This window comes from Crotalus tigris, unplaced genomic scaffold (genome assembly GCF_016545835.1).
Source record: "Crotalus tigris isolate CLP2741 ecotype Arizona unplaced genomic scaffold, ASM1654583v1 scf7180000017753.6788120, whole genome shotgun sequence".
Lineage (NCBI taxonomy): Eukaryota > Metazoa > Chordata > Lepidosauria > Squamata > Viperidae > Crotalus > Crotalus tigris.
The window spans coordinates 561412-579839 of NW_024096615.1; the positions used below are offsets into that span (position 1 = coordinate 561412).

The 18428-nt window shown below is 34.4% G+C and overlaps 1 protein-coding gene across 8 annotated transcripts in view; it reads left to right on the plus strand.

The window, feature by feature from the left end:
* The window catches only part of TSGA10 (testis specific 10), a 60893-nt gene that overhangs the window by 12094 nt on the left and 30371 nt on the right, over positions 1–18428 (plus strand). For 7 of the 8 annotated variants that reach the window (XM_039340607.1, XM_039340609.1, XM_039340603.1 and 4 more), the window contains 5 exons: positions 977–1150; positions 1275–1352; positions 6010–6161; positions 6923–7038; positions 11872–12026. In XM_039340607.1, coding sequence (XP_039196541.1) covers positions 977–1150; positions 1275–1352; positions 6010–6161; positions 6923–7038; positions 11872–12026 — 675 coding nt within the window. The remainder of the gene's footprint in view (positions 1–976; positions 1151–1274; positions 1353–6009; positions 6162–6922; positions 7039–11871; positions 12027–18428) is intronic. The other variant, XM_039340608.1, reaches the window with a different exon arrangement.

An 18428-nucleotide genomic window follows, 5' to 3' on the forward strand; every position in this document is an offset into this window, starting at 1 on the left:
GTGCATTGCTGATAAGGAAATGATTCATAAATTAGGAAAGTAAAAGATGCAGTGAGTGATAAATTTACAGAAGTTATCTTTCTCCTGTGGTCTTATATAGAAACCCTAATGAGATAAAAAAAATACATAAAATATCCCTTGTTTTTAAGGTAATGGGTTTATTTTATTTAGCAACTTTTTCCATAGTAGCTAGTCAGATTATTTTTTGACAAGACTGTTATTAATAAGTTAAAAGTGAAAGATCTCCATGAATTTATATTTATCAACAACTTATATTCAATAGTAGACTGCCTTTGAATACAGATGTCATTATTTATTGTAACTCACTGATAGACCTATGTTATACCATCCTTTATCCTTTGGATTTTGAATATGAGGAATAAAACCATGTAGAAAAATTGCTATAAGCAGTTCCTATGCCAAAAGAACGATAGAAGAATAGCTTGCAATATGTACACAGATAGGTAGATGTGTTAAGACTAATGCTTTTTCCCCTGATTTTAGGGAAACCAATTTATATCTTTCTTTTAGCAAACAACAGACCATGTAGTCGCATAGTCTTTAGCTCATATAGTTATCTTTTATTAAACTTACATTTTTATCTCATATTATAGATAATATTCACATAATATATTTTGAATTTATGTGATTTCCTAATGTATGTTATACCCAATCAGCAGATGCCCTAACTTATAAATCCTGGAAGGAAACAGATAATGCTGAAGAATAGGGCTATGGGTGCATCTTTTCCTTCATCTCCTAAATTTGCTAGTCCTTGTTATGGCAGAAGTGGATCTATTACTGTTATTGAAGAAAAAAATCAATTATCTCTTAAGTCAAATTATGTACAAATTATGGGGAAGAGTTTTAGTTTTCAGGTCAACCACCAAATGTCTAGGATCAGATCTGTTAATAAGTTAAATATTCAGTAAATACTTAGCACAAATCGATGCTAAATATTAATTTTAAACACCAGGCACAGGAGGAAGTAAATCAACAAAGAAAAGAACTTATGAAAATCCCCAAAGCTTCTACAACTGCAGTAACTGTTCAGGCTGTATTGAGACGTGTGGAAACAGAAAGGGATGCAGCCATTTCTGATTTTCGAAGGATGGCCGCTGAACGTGATAGCTTGAGAGAGAGGTTAAAGGTTTGACTTTTTATCCAAACTCATTTAAGTAGTATATGCATATTATACCATATTCCCAAAGATTTAATCTACTAAATTAAAATTTAGGACACTGAAAAATAATTTAATGATTTTTGTTTCATAGATTGCACAAGACACTGCATTGAATGAAAAGGCTCACCTGGAACAGAGAATTGAGGAGCTGGAATTAAATATTCAAAGCGTAAGAAAAATGTTCTTGAAATATATTGATAAATGTTGACATTAGTAGCTAAAATGTATGAATATAACAACTTGATAAGATATATTGAAATACCTTTTTGTACAACTTCATTAATTATGACAAGCAAGCCAAGAGCTTTAAGCCAGTTTGGTCTAATATTTCAGGTGCTGGATTAGAAGTGTAAGGGGGGGGTCCAAGTTCTACTCCTGCCTTAGGCATGGAAACTCATTAGGCTATTCACTTTCAGCCTTGAGACATGGCAAACCACTTCCAAAGACATTGCCAAGAAAAATATATGTACTTCTTCAGGCAATCATCAGGGGTCAAGATTAACTTTATACATAAAGTATACATAACAACATAAGAGAAATCAATTCTCAGGCTACACTTGGCAGCTATATAAACATTCAACAACTTGTATGAATTTGTATAAAAGAGGTGTACACATTTAGCTATCTTTGTTGTTGTGTGGTTGAGCTTGTGGATAATAGAGTTCAGATATTGGAAAAAAAACCTCTTGGTTTTGGCAGTATATTGATTATATACTTATTCCTAATTCTGCAGCTCACACTATTGAGCATCCTACCAGAAAGGCAATTCCTTTAAGTGAAATTCTGAAGCTCAACAAACCTTCCAGTTTTGTGCTGTAGCACATGGCCAAGGAATTGCGGAGCTCCGCACCCCATTGCTGGTTTAACCCTGCCAGAGGACCCTAAATGAGTCTAAAGTTGCCCTAGAGAGGTGACAAAGAAGGAGGGACCCCCATGGGTCACGGAAAGACGGCAATCAATCCGTTTGATCCAGGGAAAGCCCTCCAACCTGGCAGGAGAAAGGCTAGCTGCACACCAGTGACTAACCTAAGCTACCAGCAGGCGAAGTCCAAAGGGATTAACTAGAACAACCGTGAATAGTATGCTTGGACTTGGGTGAGAATGTCGATCTTCTCTCTTCTATTTTGTAACTGATTTCCTAAAAAAGATCCCCAAGAAGTAAAAAATCCTCCAAAAATGAGAAGGAAGGGGATCACATCCCCAGCCTTCCATAGATTGAAGTGGCGACTTAATTTTTATGGGGGAAAGAAATATATTGAAATGAACTTAATAATACTACAGTCTGGATTAATCTGAAAATCATGAAAACTGTTAAGACTTTACATCTGAAACAGTATTGATGAATTTACAAGAAAATAACTTTTTGCTTTAAAAAGAATGGCTACTGACATCTAGTGGAGGATTAGAGCATAGAACAATAGCTGCATTGACTCAGAAATTGGCAAGACGCCAAGAAATAACAACTTGTTCCTTTGAACCTCAGTGATTTCTCACCAAATAGAAAACAGCTGGGAACAGAGGAAAGAAAATACACTGGGCTGTCTGCTACAGAGTGAGAACTATATTTGTTTTTAAAACTGCTGACATTCTGGGATTATAAAAATTTACTGAGTTGTGATTTCTAAGCTTAAGAATTGTTTGCAGAGAAAGAAAAACCTTCACTTTTGGCTAATCTTCTAGGGGGGATTTACTGGAAAGCTCCTAGGTGGGGAAACATTCTAGACTCTAAATACGACTGGCTGATAATTGTAAGACCCCTGAATAGAAGAAATATTATAAAATGCTGCTTTTAATGGTGCTTTGGAATTGGAAACGCATTGGATTATAAAGATAAGAACTAAATAAGATTTGATTGGTTTGACAAGGCTAATTACAGAGACCAAGGTACTGGTAAAAGACTATCTGGAGGGGGAGACAAAATGGATGTTACATACCTATGAAAAAGTGGCAGAAAACCACACTTAATATCTCTTTCTGAAGACCCTAGCCTGGAATATCAAAGCTCTGCAGGAGCAATACTTCAAGACAAGGCAAATGTTTTGGAGGAAGAAATGTATGCAATGCTGAGACAGATTCAAATGACAATGGTTTTAAATCATGATGAGATTAAAAACAACTTGTGACAACATAAATGAACACATCTTTAACTTAAACTTACAATTAAAAAACTTTCAGAAAACAATGACAAAGAATGAAAAAACAAACCAGATAACAGAATACAAACTAGAGGACAGGGACCTAAAGAGGGAAGCTACAAATGAAGAGAACTATAGTCTAATACAAACAAAAGAAAACTTGCAAGATTTTCCCATAACAATGGAAATGGAAAAGATATTTTATTTTTAGAACTTCAAAATAAACTTGAAGATAGGAAAGAAGATCTAACAAAATGGATTATAGAGCAGCCAGAAGAATTATTAGAGTTTGGGAGACAAAAAATGCACATTCTACCTAACTTGTCTTTTCTATCCCCAACAACATTCACAAAAAAACAGGAAGAATCTCCTGGCAACCTGAATACACTGACTCGGAAAACTACTTTGCAAAAGAAGAAGGCTAGAGTTAGATTCAAGAGATTTGATTCGACCTACCAGATGGAGTACTATATGATTAAATACTTGTATGAATATGGTTAAAAGAATAGATAAATCATGGATATAAAGGGATAAGATATATAAGTTGTATAGTATGCTTTATAATATATGAAATATAAAAATATTGGGAAGGTGTATGTCAATGAAAAGTTTGGATATTTAAAGGTAATTTGGATATTTAAAGGTAATTAACATTGAGAAAATTATGACTGATAAGAATGGTTTGAATATAGAGGGGAAACTAAACTTAAAAGAATTTTGAACACAGGATATATAATGACTTAATTATATGATTTTTATGAATATAAAAGATGTTATGTCCTGATGTTACTGTTATTTGTACAAACACAAGAAAAATATTTATATTCAACCTTGTATATATTGAAAGTATTAAGAACTATATTTACTTAATGTTGATAAAAGGAGAATACTATTGGAAGAAGAGAAGATTAAAGAAATATATCATTAATTAATAGATTGATTATGGAATTATAGAAATTATATATATATGTCTTTGGTTATTCAGGTTTTCTCCCGCGTAAAATTGGAAGTGTCTTGGCGACATTTCGACGAAGTCCCATTCGTCATCTTCAGGCTGGTGTTTTCAGCTTCCTGCTTCGAGGAGCAATGTGTGGTCTTAGCTGTTTCTTCCTTTTAACTGCCAGTGGGGGTATGAACTGATTGGGTGGGAGCTTGGCTGAGTTCTGATTGGGTGGAGGTGTGTTCTGATTGGTTAGGGGCTTGTCTGTGCTCTGATTGGGTGGGGGGTTGGCTGTTCTCTGATTGGATGGGGGGGTTGGCTGTGCTCTGATTGGATGGGGGAGTGTTCTGTTTGGGTGGGGGCTTTGTTGTGCTCAGGTTAGTCTGAGTTGCAGGGGGGTTTAAGATGGTGGGCTGCCTTGCTATTTTTTGGCTTCGCGTTCGTGGTCGTGCCTCATCTTCTTGGTGGGTGTCAGTTTGCTTCATGTATGGATTGGAGGGGTTTAAAGTGGCTAATGATGCAGCTGGGCTGTAAGTTTTGTTTCTTTATGATCTCTATAAACTGGAATGAGTTTTTTATGTGTGAGGTGATGGATTCTGCATAGGGCTGTAGTTGTTTGGCGAGAAATTTGGCTAGGTTTTGTAGAGGTGAGCCTATGGAGCTCCTCCACCCAATCAGAACACAGCCAAGCTCCCACCCAATCAGTTAAAAGGAAGAAACAGCTAAGACCACACATTGCTCCTCGAAGCACAAAGCTGAAAACACCAGCCTGAAGATGACGAATGGGACTTCATCGAAACGTCGCCAAGACACTTCCAATTTTACGCGGGAGAAAACCCGAATAACCAAAGACATACATACATACATACATACATACGTACATACATATATGTAGGTCTTTGATTATTCGGGTTCTCTCCCGCGTCAAATTGGAAGTGTCTTGGTGACGTTTCGGCAAAGTCTTATTCATCGAAACGAAAAGATATATATATATGTGTGTGTGTGTGTGTGTGTGTGTGTGTGTTTCTATGTCGTATTGCCTTTGGGGTGCAGCTTTGATTTCGCCTTACAATTTTGTTTGTAAAAAACTGTTTAAGAGATTTGGAATAGTTTTCTCCCCTGCATGTCCTTTACCAGCAGCTATTATTAGTGAAGATAAGCTGGTGTTTTTAAGAAGGAGCTATTGATCATCAAGGAAGTCTTTCAGAATTGGGACCTTTTCCTCAGCTTCCATCCTGTGTCCTGAAATCTTTGTCTCACTCTAGTGAAACATTGGGAGCTGTATTCAGCAAAACAGCTGACATATTCTTATTTGCAGGCATAGATTATCTTAGTAAATCTATTTCCATTACACCCCCCCTTTTTTTTTTGCTGGGAGCAGACACAATTGTGCTCTTTTTAAACTCTTGGATGTGAAATTCCATCTCTCTAGATACCATCATCTACAACTGATGGAGAAACTGAGGAACAAATGCCAGAACAATATCCTCTGCCAGCAGAATACTTGGCCAGATATTCTACCATGGTAGCCTATAGTAATTTAATGCAAGGAGCTTTTTCTAAAATAAATATTAGTCCCCAACGTTTATCATAAAAGCATACTCCAATTTTGATGGGAAGACTGTTTTTAGAGGAAATTTACTTTGTTACTCTAGAAAAAGACTTTTTCTTCTACAGAAAATTAGGAATGCCAAATTTGAAGTAATCAAATGAAAGTGAAATAACTGTATTTCTTAATGATTCTTTATCAGCTTGACAATGAACGATTAGAACAAATATCGAAGATAGCACTGTTGAAGGATGCTATTGAGTCTGTAGAAAGGGAAATGAAAATATTGGCAAGAAGGGCAGCAGATTCTGAAAGTGAACTTAATAGACAGAAAGCAACTAATGCTTCACTAAGGTAAAGAAAATAGATTGAAACAATCATGTATGTATGTTATTCATTTAATTTAGGCCTAGATACAATTTAAAAAAATGTCTGATCTAAAAATGTGAAAATATATGTATTTGTTAATTATGGGAGCTCATTTCATACTGTAGTTTATTTATTTATTTATTTATGAGACTTATATACCGCTTTAAGTGCAAGCATTCTCTAAGCGGTGTACACCAGTAAGCAATGTATATATACATTGCCCCCAACAATCTGGGTCCTCATTTTACCTACCTCGGAAGGATGGAAGGCTGAGTCAACCTTGAGCCGGTGAGATTTGAACCGCTGACCTGCTGAACACAGTCAGCTAAAGTGGCCTGCAGTACTGCACTCTAACTGCTGCGACACCTCAGCTCTTAATATATATATAGATGCCTAACTTGAATATAGATGCCTATATTATATATATATTATATATGCCTATGCCTTGAATATATAGATGCCTAACTTGAATATTAAGGATTACTTCCTTTTTTAGACATTTTGTGGCAATATACATTTATCAATTTATAGCATCATCCAGTCACCACTCTGGTAGCAAAAAGCCTGAATCTATTACTGATACTTTACAACAGCAATGTCTGAATGATACTGTAAACTACTAAAGTATCTTATGTCTGAAACTATTTATTCTGTTGTAAGCGATGATATAGTCATTATCACTAAGTTATTTTTATGGGTACTGCTTATTTGGGTGCAAAGATTAATTTAAATGTCTTTATTTTTAGCATACTGAATGAAAAGATAGAACATAACTTTACAGAAGCAGAACGACAACTTTCAAAGAAAAAACATGAATTACAACTTACTCAAGAAAAAATTATGTGTTTGGATGAAAAAATTGGTACGTTTAAATAACATCTTTTAATAAAAACTTGTTTTTAGCTTTAAACGTATCACTTTTATTATATGTGAATTGCAAATTCGTTTACTAAGAATTTTCCTTTAAAACCCTTGAAAGAACTCTTTTATTGGATTCATTGTATGGATGGATGCCTTGATTTTATATCAAAAAATGATACAGAAATGCCTCACAATAAAAAGAATAAGATATAAAATGAATTAAATATAGTAAATTAATAATAACCATCATAAAGTATTCAGCATATTATTAAAATATTGTTAAAGAATTATTACATTGCTACTGAAATATGTTAGTTGATCATCTTAATCACTCTCATTTGAAATATGAAGCTATGTGGTTAAAAGTCCAAAGAATTGATGAGGGCAACTTTTTATGTTGTCAGTTGGGAAAAAATTGATCCTGAGGAAGTAGACAATCTTTGGTGAGGTGAGCTCTGTCACTGGTAGGCTTGGTTCTTGCGCCAGCAGACTAGTACAAATTAGCTCCAGGCCGTGGTGAAAGACTGATGGGAGGTAGAGATGCCAGATGCACAAGGAGCTGGCCTTGAATTTAGCTGTGTTGGGCAACTGTCAGCCAATCTCCAATTCTTCTTGGAGATGTATGATGGCATTGGTTGCTATTATTACTGTTATTAAATGTTGGATTATATTTATATATTTTGTTGAGATTTATCATTTTGTTGTAGATGTTATATACTAAATTTTTGTTACCTGCTTGGATTTTATTGATAAAAGCACCAGAAAAGTATACATAATTTGCTCTTAATATACGTACAATTCAGAAGACTGAAGTAATAACATGTGCTGATGCTCTTTCCTCATGTCATATCAAGTCATATTATTTTTCTAAAAAAAAACAAATTTGATTTTTTTAGTGATGTAAAAATAGAAATAAATACAATTTTATTAAAATAATATTAAATACTTGTTTTTCAAATTTATTTTAATTTGATTTATAATTTTCCTAGGGCAAAAGGAGACACTTTTCAATAGAGCTACTTTTTACAGTAAAAGTGCTGTGATTTTTATTTATTTATTTATTTATTTATCTTCCCACATTTTATTCAACAGTGGTTGCCAAAGCTACGTATTTATAATATGTCTTTATTAAAATGTGTTTTCTCACTTAACATTAGATATTCATTTAAGAACTTTCTTCTAAGAATAATGAACAGGTAGCAGGTAGGAATGCAGATATATTTAGTGATGGTGAAATTGCTGACTACAAACGCAAATTTCAATTGATTTAGATTAGTCTTATGGTATTTAAAATACAGTTCACAGAATCTCTAGTTAGAATTCTCAGCATGAGAAAGCTGGCTAGAAATTCTGGAATTGTAATGTTATTGCAACTCAAGGATCTAAGTTGAGGAAGGTTGTTTTACTTTTTAACTGTTGATTTTGGAGAAGTTGTATATTGTATGTTTACACTGAATGATCCTCACAATAGATTCTAAGAACTGTGTGTATTTGAATAGTAATTTTCATGTAATTTTTATAAAAATATATTTCTTTAATAGTTCCTTCTATTCAGTAATAGCAATATCAATAATTTGCGTTTATACGTATAAGTAGGATATTCCAAGTGTTTTAAACTGCTAGATTAACTTTTTCCCTGATTGTTCTGATCTTTGTTGAACAAAAAGTTAAGTCATCTTCTGAGCCATTGCTGTCTTTTTTCAAGTTTAGATTTCTGTTCTTCTCTCATTAAACAGCTCTGAAATAATCCTCCAATCTATTCACTGGTGCCTGGTAGTTTATGAATAATTGCCTACAGGTTTTCCAGCAGATCCTGCCAAAATCTAGCTCCTGCTGTTTGGACTGCTGGTACTGAAATTCAGCAACATCTGTAGTTTGATTAAGATGTGGGTTTTTGTAAAGAAGAGATTGACAATCTCTTACTTTGCTGAAGAAAAGGAAGTATTGTCATTACTATGGCAACAAATTCAAGCTTTCTATCATCTTGTTTTGCCATTTGACTAACAATATCTGTGGGTCTGCTGCCAGTATAGTTCATCTAGTGTAGCCTACCAGAAAGCTCCACCAAACTGGCAAACAAGTGTGGTCTCTGCAAGATCCATGCTGGATCATATGTACTTTATAAGTTCTTAAACATTAAGGATATTCGATGTATGCTTCTACCAAATTGTTTTAACTTAGTAACATGTTAATGCCCAATTAATGACTTAATAGCATCATCCAGTGATATTACAAAGTTTGTCCTCATTGGAGACAATTTAGCACAAGAATATTTAATTTTTAATCAGAAAGTTGATCGGGCTTTTAAATCGCACATTTTAAGAAGTGCCCTACTTCGAGTCTGGAAGAAGTATTATTATAGGTTAAATTATAAAATACCTATTTGGGGGATTCCTGGACATGCAATTGAGGGAATCTCTAAGGGGACGAATTTTGAAAAAATTTCGTATAAAGAATTACTTATTTGATTAGGTAATGATTGGCAATTAAAATCTTTAGATGTATTAAAGCAAGAAAATATTTTACAGTCATGGTTTCAATATTTACAAATAGTGGATAGGTGGACTTTAGATAAGAAAGTTAGAATAACATCAGGAGATGAAAATTTGGTAATTCAGATTAAAGATCAGAATAAGGCTCATATAAAAAGAATTTATAATGTGTTAATAGAATTGGATTCGGAAACGGAATTGGTTAAAGATTGTATGGTTAAATGGGCTCAGAATATTCAGGAACAGATCCCATTGGATTTATGGGAGATAATTTGGATCAGAAATGTTAAATTTACACAGGCTCAAAATTTAAGGGAAAATTTTTATAAAATGTTTTATAGGTGGCATTTGGATCCTAAAAAGTTGTCTTGTATGTATCCTAATTTACAGCCTAAATGTTGGAGATGTGGTAGTTCTGATGCAACCTATTTTCATATTTGGTGGACTTGTAAAAATATTAAGGCTTTTTGGATTATGATTTGGTGGAACATTCAAAATATTTTTAAAAGGAAGATAAAGTTTACTCCTCAACTATTTTTATTAGGGATTTTTGAAGATTTTGATGTTAAAGAAACTATTTTAATGTTGAATTTAATTACAGCAGCAAGGTTATTGATAGGTCAATATTGGAAGAAAGATTCGTTGCCTACATTAGAAGAATGGACACTTAAGGTTTCTAATTTAGCAGAAATGGCTAAAATTTCTGCTTATTTAAAGGATCATATACAAGAAAGATATATTATGGTATGGAGAAGATGGATAGATTATATTCAGATTAAATATGGAACTAAAAAATTCCATTTATTTTATGATTAAATCTTTAAAAAAGAAAAAATAATAAGTATTATTTTTTTATAATAATTGTTTATATAATAATTACTTACAAATGGATTTGTTTATAATATGTTATTAAGGTTTAAAGGGAGTTAAGGGTTAAGTATGATTTTAATTGTTGTATAAATTGTTAAATTTAATTAGATTATGTTTAATATATTCATTAAATTTAATTAGATTATGTTTAATATGCTTGTAATACCCTGTATTTGGCTCTGGGAAGTGGGATGGGAGTAGGGGGGTGGGGATGGGTGGGTTATTTTGTTAATTATTAATAAAACTTTTTAAATAAAAAATAAATAAAAAAGAATGGTTAAATAAATCTAGATGATGCTATGAAATACTAATGGGAAGTGACCAGTCTCTGTCAGTTGTTTTTTCTTGATTTAAACATGTAAACAAAATGTTTATTTGCTGCAAAGTGGCTAGTGGGAAAGAATTCACAGGCCTTTTGAGAGCAAATTTAGTTTTATAGAAATCAGAAATATAGAGCAGCAGGCAGCTCCTTAGAAAGCCTGAACTTGAACTATATAAATGATAATCAACATTCTGAATTGGGCTAGAGAACATACTGAATGGTGTTTGGAAACCTCAATGTTTCAGAAATATCATTCTCCAAATCATGCACAAAAACGGGTCTCCTGCCATTCTCGAGCTGAAGTCTCATTCTTGCAAGACCTGGGGAAAAGAAAAAGGTTCCTAAAAAATTGTGAGAAAGGGATACCATCTTGCAGAAGAAACAGGAGGCCAGCTTGCAAAAGGAATGTGACATTGCTTGGGGAAAGAACATGAAGCTAGCTTAAGGAAGGTGTGGCACATGTAGCTGATGGGATACGCAGCTTGAGAACAGCATGAGGTGGCAAAGGCCAGGGGTGTGGGGCTTGAGGAAGCACTTCTCAGTGGCAAAGGCAAGGGCTGAAGTACAGGTCTGGGGATAGTGGCAGCTGGCTGAAACTGCTGAAGGCCCCAGGCCTCTACTTCAGCTCCAGCCCCAGTGCTGCCACTGTGTAATGCCACTCTGCAGGATATCCAAATGGGCATAGAGTTATGCATAGATTGGTAGAGGAAATAGATGGTGAGGGGGTTGTATTGTTCCTGCATTCATAAATACGAGTGGGCTGCCAAGTGCCTGAATTTTGATTGTGTGATGATGGGGGTGCTGCATTTCCTGTAACTTTGAGCATAGGTTGAAAGTCCATTTTTTCAGTACAGTTGTAATTTTGAACAGTTGCTGAATGAATGGTCATAAGTTGAGGACTGCCTGTACCACCAAACCATAGCTTCCAAACAAAAATTTTGGTTTCATACAGAAGCATTCCTAGGGCAATGGGAAATGTCAAAAAAATCAAAATGGCAACCATTTGATTGAATTCTTTTATTGTGTGCACAGAAACTATCTTGATGTCCCCCATTTCATCCTGGCCAGATAAAATGTATGCTTCTGAGCTTTTCTTGATCAGCCTCTATATTAAATTGATTCATAAATTGGTTCATTATTTTGTTTTCAGAACAACTTTCAAAAGAAAGCCTGGAGCAACAAGGACATATTTGTACTCTTAACGATACAATAACTGAGTTGGAGGCAGAAAAGGATTCTTTACAAGATCTTCTAGAAGATAAAAGAGAAAAAATTCTTACATTTGAAGAAAGCTTGGCTATTAAAGTAAGTTTAAATATGTGAATGTAGTTTTGATTAATACTGTTTTGTGAATTATTGAGAGAACTTTATTTTTAGAAAAGTGTTTTTCAAAGCATATATTATCAATAGATCATCAAAATAAAACATATAACTCATTTTTTAAACTGAGCATTGTGTGAACACAGTGATAACAGAAATTGGAACAATTATATTTCAATATGTTGTTTTAATATGCATGTTTATGAATTCACATTCTAATTATTGCTGACTTTTAGGATTGTTCAAAAATATATATTTATATGCAAATTATATACACATTTAAAAATTCTCTTAAATTCCAGAACATCATTATTATTACTATTTGTTGTTGTTGTTAATTGCGAAGTCGTGTCCGACCCATCGCGACCCCATGGACAATGTTCCTCCAGGTCTTCCTGTCCTCTACCATCTTCTGGAGTCCATTTAAGTTCACACCTACTGCTTCAGTGACTCCATCCAGCCATCTCATTCTCTGTCATCCCCTTCTTCTATTCCCCTCAATCTTTCCCAGCATTAGGCCCTTCTCCAGTGAGTCCTTCCTTCTCATTAGGTGGCCAAAGTATTTGAGTTTCAACTTCAGGATCTGGCCTTCTAAAGAGCAGTCGGGGTTGATCTCTTCTAGGACTGACCGGTTTGAATGCCTTGCAGTCCAAGGGACTCGCAGGAGTCTTCTCCAGCACCATAGTTCAAAGGCCTCAATTCTTTGGCGCTCAGCCTTTCTTATGGTCCAACTTTCACAGCCATACATTGCACCTGGGAAAACCATGGCCTGGACTATACGCACTTTTGTTGGCACGGTGATGTCTCTGATTTGCCATAGTTTTCCTCCCCAGGAGCAAGCGTCTTTTAATTTCTTGGCTGCAGTCCCCATCTGAGGTGATCTTGGAGCCCAGAAAAATAAAATCTGTCATTACCTCCATTTCTTCCCCATCTATTTGCCAGGAACTGAGAGGGCCGGATGCCATGATTTTGGTTTTCTTAATGTTGAGTTTCAAGCCAACTTTTGCACTCTCCTTCTTCACCCGCATCAAGAGGCTCTTTAGTTCCTCTTCACTTTCTGCCATTAGCGTGGTATCATCTCCATATCTTAGGTTGTTGATATTTCTCCCGGCAATCTTAATTCCAACTTTTGTTTCATCTACCCCTGCCTTTCTCATGATGTGCTTTGCATATAAGTTAAATAGGCAGGGCGACAGTATACAGCCTTGCCGGACTCCTTTTCCAATTTTGAACCAATCAGTGATTCCGTGTCCAGTTCTCACTGTTGCTTCTTGACCCGCTTATAGGTTTCTCAAGAGACAAATAAGATGGTCTGGTATTCCCATCTCTTTAAGAACTTGCCACAATTTGTTGTGATCCACAAATCAAAGGCTTTAGCATAGTCAATGAAGCAGAAGTAGATGTTTTTCTGGAACTCCCTAGCTTTCTCCATGATCCAGCATATGTTGGCAATTTGATCTCTAGTTCCTCTGCCTCTTCGAAATCCTGCCTGTACTTCTGGTAGTTCTCGATCCACATACTGCTGGAGTCTAGCTTGTAGGATTTTAAGCATAACTTTACTAGCATGTGAAATGAGTGCAATGGTGCGATAGTTTGAACATTCTTTGGCATTGCCTTTCTTTGGAATTGGAATGTAAACTGACCTTTTCCAATCCTGTGGCCACTGTTGAGTTTTCCAAATTTGCTGGCAAATTGAGTGTAGCACTTTTATTGCATCGTCTTTTAGGATTTTGAATAGCTCAGCTGGAATACTGTCACCTCCACTAGCTTTGTTGTTGCTCAGATTTTCTAAGGCCCATTTCACTTCACATTCTAGGATATCTGGTTCGAGGTCAGTGACCATCTCATTGTGGTTATCTGGGACATTAAGCTCATTCTTTTTTTTTTTTTCAAAGATAATTTTTATTAAATTTTTGAAATTTTACAAAAACAAAACAATCTTCCCCCCAACCTCCCCAACCCTCCCATTCCCTCCCCCCACCTTCCCAGAGCTGAATATAGGCTTAATTAAAATTTCATCAAAAAATCTTAAAAAAAGATATAAACCATAAATGAATCTAACATTAATTAGAAATCTAAATACATTAATTAGAAAAATTATAAAATAATTAACAATAGTATATATATGAAAAAAACATGAATACAAAAAATAAATGTTTAAAAAGGAAAAGAATAATAAAAACAAAAAAAGAAAAAAGAACAAAAAAGGAAAAGAAAAAAAAACAAAATATTCCATTTTAAATATAAATTGTTAAAAAACTAAGTAATATTTTTTATATCCAACTTATGTTGTATAAAATCTATCCATTTTTTCCATACCGCAACATACTTCTCTTGCGATTGATCCTTCAAGAAAGCCGAAATCTTTGCCATTTCCGCCAAATAAGAAACTTTAAGAAACCACTCTTGCAAAGTAGGCAAAGATTCCTTCTTCCAACATTGCCCTACTAACAACCTTGCAGCTGTAATTAAATTTAACATCAATGTAATCTCCTTAGTATCACAATCAATAACGATACCTAACAAAAAAAATTGTGGGGTAAATTTTACCCTCCTTCTAAAAATTCTTTGAATATTCCACCATATCTTAATCCAAAAAGCTTTTATATTTTTACACGACCACCAGATATGATAATAAGTAGCATCCAAACATCCACATCTCCAACATTTAGGCTGTAAGTCAGGATACATACGAGACATTTTTTTGTGGATCGAGGTTAAATTCTGGGCTTGTGTAAATTTAACTGGTTCACCAAAATTTTGTGCCCATTTAATCATACATTCTTTAACTAATTCTGCTTCTGAATCCAATTCTACTAACACCCCATAAATTCTCTTAATGTGAGTTCGTCTTTGATCTTTTACTTGTTTAAAAAAATTCTCATCTTCTCTAAGCAAACCCACATTACAATCTACCTTCCATCTATCCACAATTTGTCTGTACTGAAACCATGAATATATAATATTTTCTTGTGCTAAATCTTCCAAAGATTTTAACTGCCAATTTTTACCATCCCATCTAAGTAATTGTGCATAAGAAACACTATCCATCTTAACTCCTCTCCTTATCCCCTCTATTGCATGCCATGGTATGGCCCATAATGGAATTTTAGAATCAATTCTATAATATTTCCTCCAAACCCGAAGTAAAGAAATCCTTATAATATGAGATTTAAAGACCCTGTCAACCTTTTTATTAAAAATTAAATAGGCATGCCATCCAAAAAATAAATCCCAACCCTCCAAGAGGAGTATTTCTACATTTGTTAAGTTAATCCAATCACTAATTAATGTTAAAACCACAGCATCATAATACAATTTCAAGTTCGGTAGCTTGAGTCCACCTCTCTCACGAGTATCTTGTATAATTTTAAGTTTTACTCTTGGTTTTTTCCCTGCCCAGATAAATTTATTGATACCTTTCTGCCATTCATTTAAATTAACCTCATTCTTTAAAATAGGTATCATTTGAAATAAAAAAAGAAACTTTGGCAGAACATTCATTTTTATCGCTGCAATTCTTCCCAGAAGAGATAATTGCAATTTCTCCCAATTTTTCAACTCTCTTTGTATCTTGACCCACAGCTTTTCATAATTATTTTTATACAGTTTTGCATTAGAGACAGATAAAGTAACCCCCAAATATTTTACCTTATCAACAACCTTGAAATCTGTCAAATTAACCAAAGTCTGCTTATCAAGATTGGTCATATTTTTGGGTAATATTTTAGCCTTATTATTGTTAATTTTAAAACCTGAAACCCTTCCATATTGATGTATCAATTGTAATAACTCTACTACAGAATAAATAGGTTGTGATAAGGTAACCACCAAGTCATCTGCAAAAGCTCTTAATTTATATTCTTTTTTATTGACTTCTATTCCTTTTATTTGCTGTGATTCTCGAATTTTAATCAGCAATATTTCCAAAGTTAAAACAAACAGCAATGGTGACAATGGACATCCCTGTCTAGTCCCTTTTTCTATTGTAAAAACCTCTGACAAAGCCCCATTAACTATAAGTTGTGCCGTTTGTTTTTGATAAATAACACCAAGAGCTTGTAAAATTTTTCCTCCAAAATTCATTTTCTCAATTAATCTTAACATAAATTGCCAATTCACTTGATCAAAAGCTTTTTCAGCATCTAAAAATATCAAACCTGCGGAAACTTGATTATTTTTATCTAAATATTCTAATAAATTAATGATTTGTCTGACATTATTCTTCATATACCTTCCAGTTATGAAACCTGTTTGGTCTGTGTGTATAACATGATGCAAAACCCTCATAAGCCTATTGGCTAAAATTTTCGCAAAAATCTTATAATCTACATTTAAAAGAGATATAGGTCTATAATTCTTTGGTAAAGTAAGGTCTTGATCTTCTTTTGAAATTAAAGATATAAAGGCTCTACCCCATGACGGGGGAATCTCTGAGCCCTGTAATATATTATTAAAAAGTTCTCTTAAAGGTTGAACCATCTCTTGTATCAAAGTTTTATAATAAATAGATGTCAGGCCATCCGTGCCCGGTGCTTTACCTAATTTTAATTCTTTAATCACCATCTCAATTTCTTCATTAGTAATCAAACCATTAATTTCTTGTTTCTGATCTTCTGTTAATTTAGGGAAGTTGGCTTCATTTAAGTAATTATCTATATTTAAAACCTGTACTTTAGTACTCTTGTATAATTTTTGGTAATAATCTAAAAAAGATTTCTTAATCAAGTCCTTCTGATGTACCAGTTTACCATTATAATTTATTTTATCTATAATTCTCTGTCTCTGTTTCTTTCTCAATTGATATGCCAACCATCTCCCTGGTTTGTTAGCGTTACAAAATGTATTTTGTTTCATATACAATAAATTAGTTGCAGTTTGGTCAGCCATCAACATATTAAATTGTGATTTAAGCAATTTTATGGATTCTTTAACCTTCTCGTCTGTAGGATTTAAAATCAAAGTTTTTTCTTTTAATTTAATCTCATTTTTAATTTAATCTCATTACATTAAGCTCATTCTTGTATAGTTCTTCTGTATAGTTTTGCCATCTCTTCTTAATCTCTTCTGCCTCTGTTAGGTCCCTGCCATTTTGGTCCTTTATCATGCCCATCTTTGCATGAAACGTTCCCTTCATATCTCCAATTTTCTTGAAGAGATCTCTGGTCCTCCCTGTTCTGTTGTTTTCTTCTATTTCTTTGCACTGTTCATTTAAGAAGGCATTCTTATCTCTTCTAGCTACTCTCTGGAATTCTGCATTCAATTGGGTGTATCTTTCTCTTTCTCCTTTGCCTTTCGCTTCCCTTCTTTCCTCAGCTATTTGCAAAGCTTCCTCAGACAGCCATTTTGCTTTCTTGCATTTCTTTTTCTTTGGGATGGTTTTAGTTGCTACCTCTTGTACAATATTGTGAACTTCCATCCATAGTTCTTCAGGCACTCTGTCTATCAGATCTAATTCCTTAAATCTATTTGTCACCTCTACTGTATATTCATTAGGAATATGATTTAATTCATACCTGAGTGGCCTAGTGCTTTTCCCTACTTTTTTTAATTTAAGCCTAAATTTTGCAACGAGAAGCTCATGATCTGAGCCACAGTCAGCTCCTGGTCTTGTTTTTACTGACTGTATAGAGCTTCTCCATCTTTGGCTGCAGAGCACATAGTCAATCTGATTTCTATGTTGACCGTCTGGTGATGTCCATGTGTAGAGCGTCTCTTGGGTTGTTGGAAAAGAGTGTTTGTTATGACCATCGTATTCTCTTGACAAAATTCTATTAGCCTGTGCCCTGCTTCATTTTGTACTCCAAGGCCAAACTTGCCTGTTATTCCGGTTATCTTTTGGCTTCCTACCTTAGCATTCCAATCCCCCATGATGATAAGGACATCATTTTTGGGTGTTAATTCTATAAGGTGCTGTAGGGCTTCATAGAACCGGTCAATTTCATCCTCTTCAGCACCAGTGGTTGGGGCATAGATTTGGATTATTGTGATATTGAATGGTTTGCCTTGGATTCAAATTGAGATCATTCTGTCATTTTGGGGATTGTATCCCAGTATTGCTTTTCCTATTCTTTTATTGACTATGAAGGCTACTCCATTTCTTCTGAGGGATTCTTGCCCACAGTAGTATACCTGATGGTCATCTGAGTTAAATTCACCCATTCCTGTCCATTTTAGTTCGCTGATTCCTAAGATGTCGATGTTCAGTCTTGTCATCTCTTTTTTGACTACGTCTAGCTTGCCTTGATTCATGGATCTTACATTCCAGGTTCCTATGGAGAAAAAATCTTTACAGCATCAGACTTTCCTTTCACCACCAGATATATCCACAGCTGAGCGTCCTTTCGGCTTTGGCCCAGTCGCTTCATTCTTTCTGGCGCTACTAGT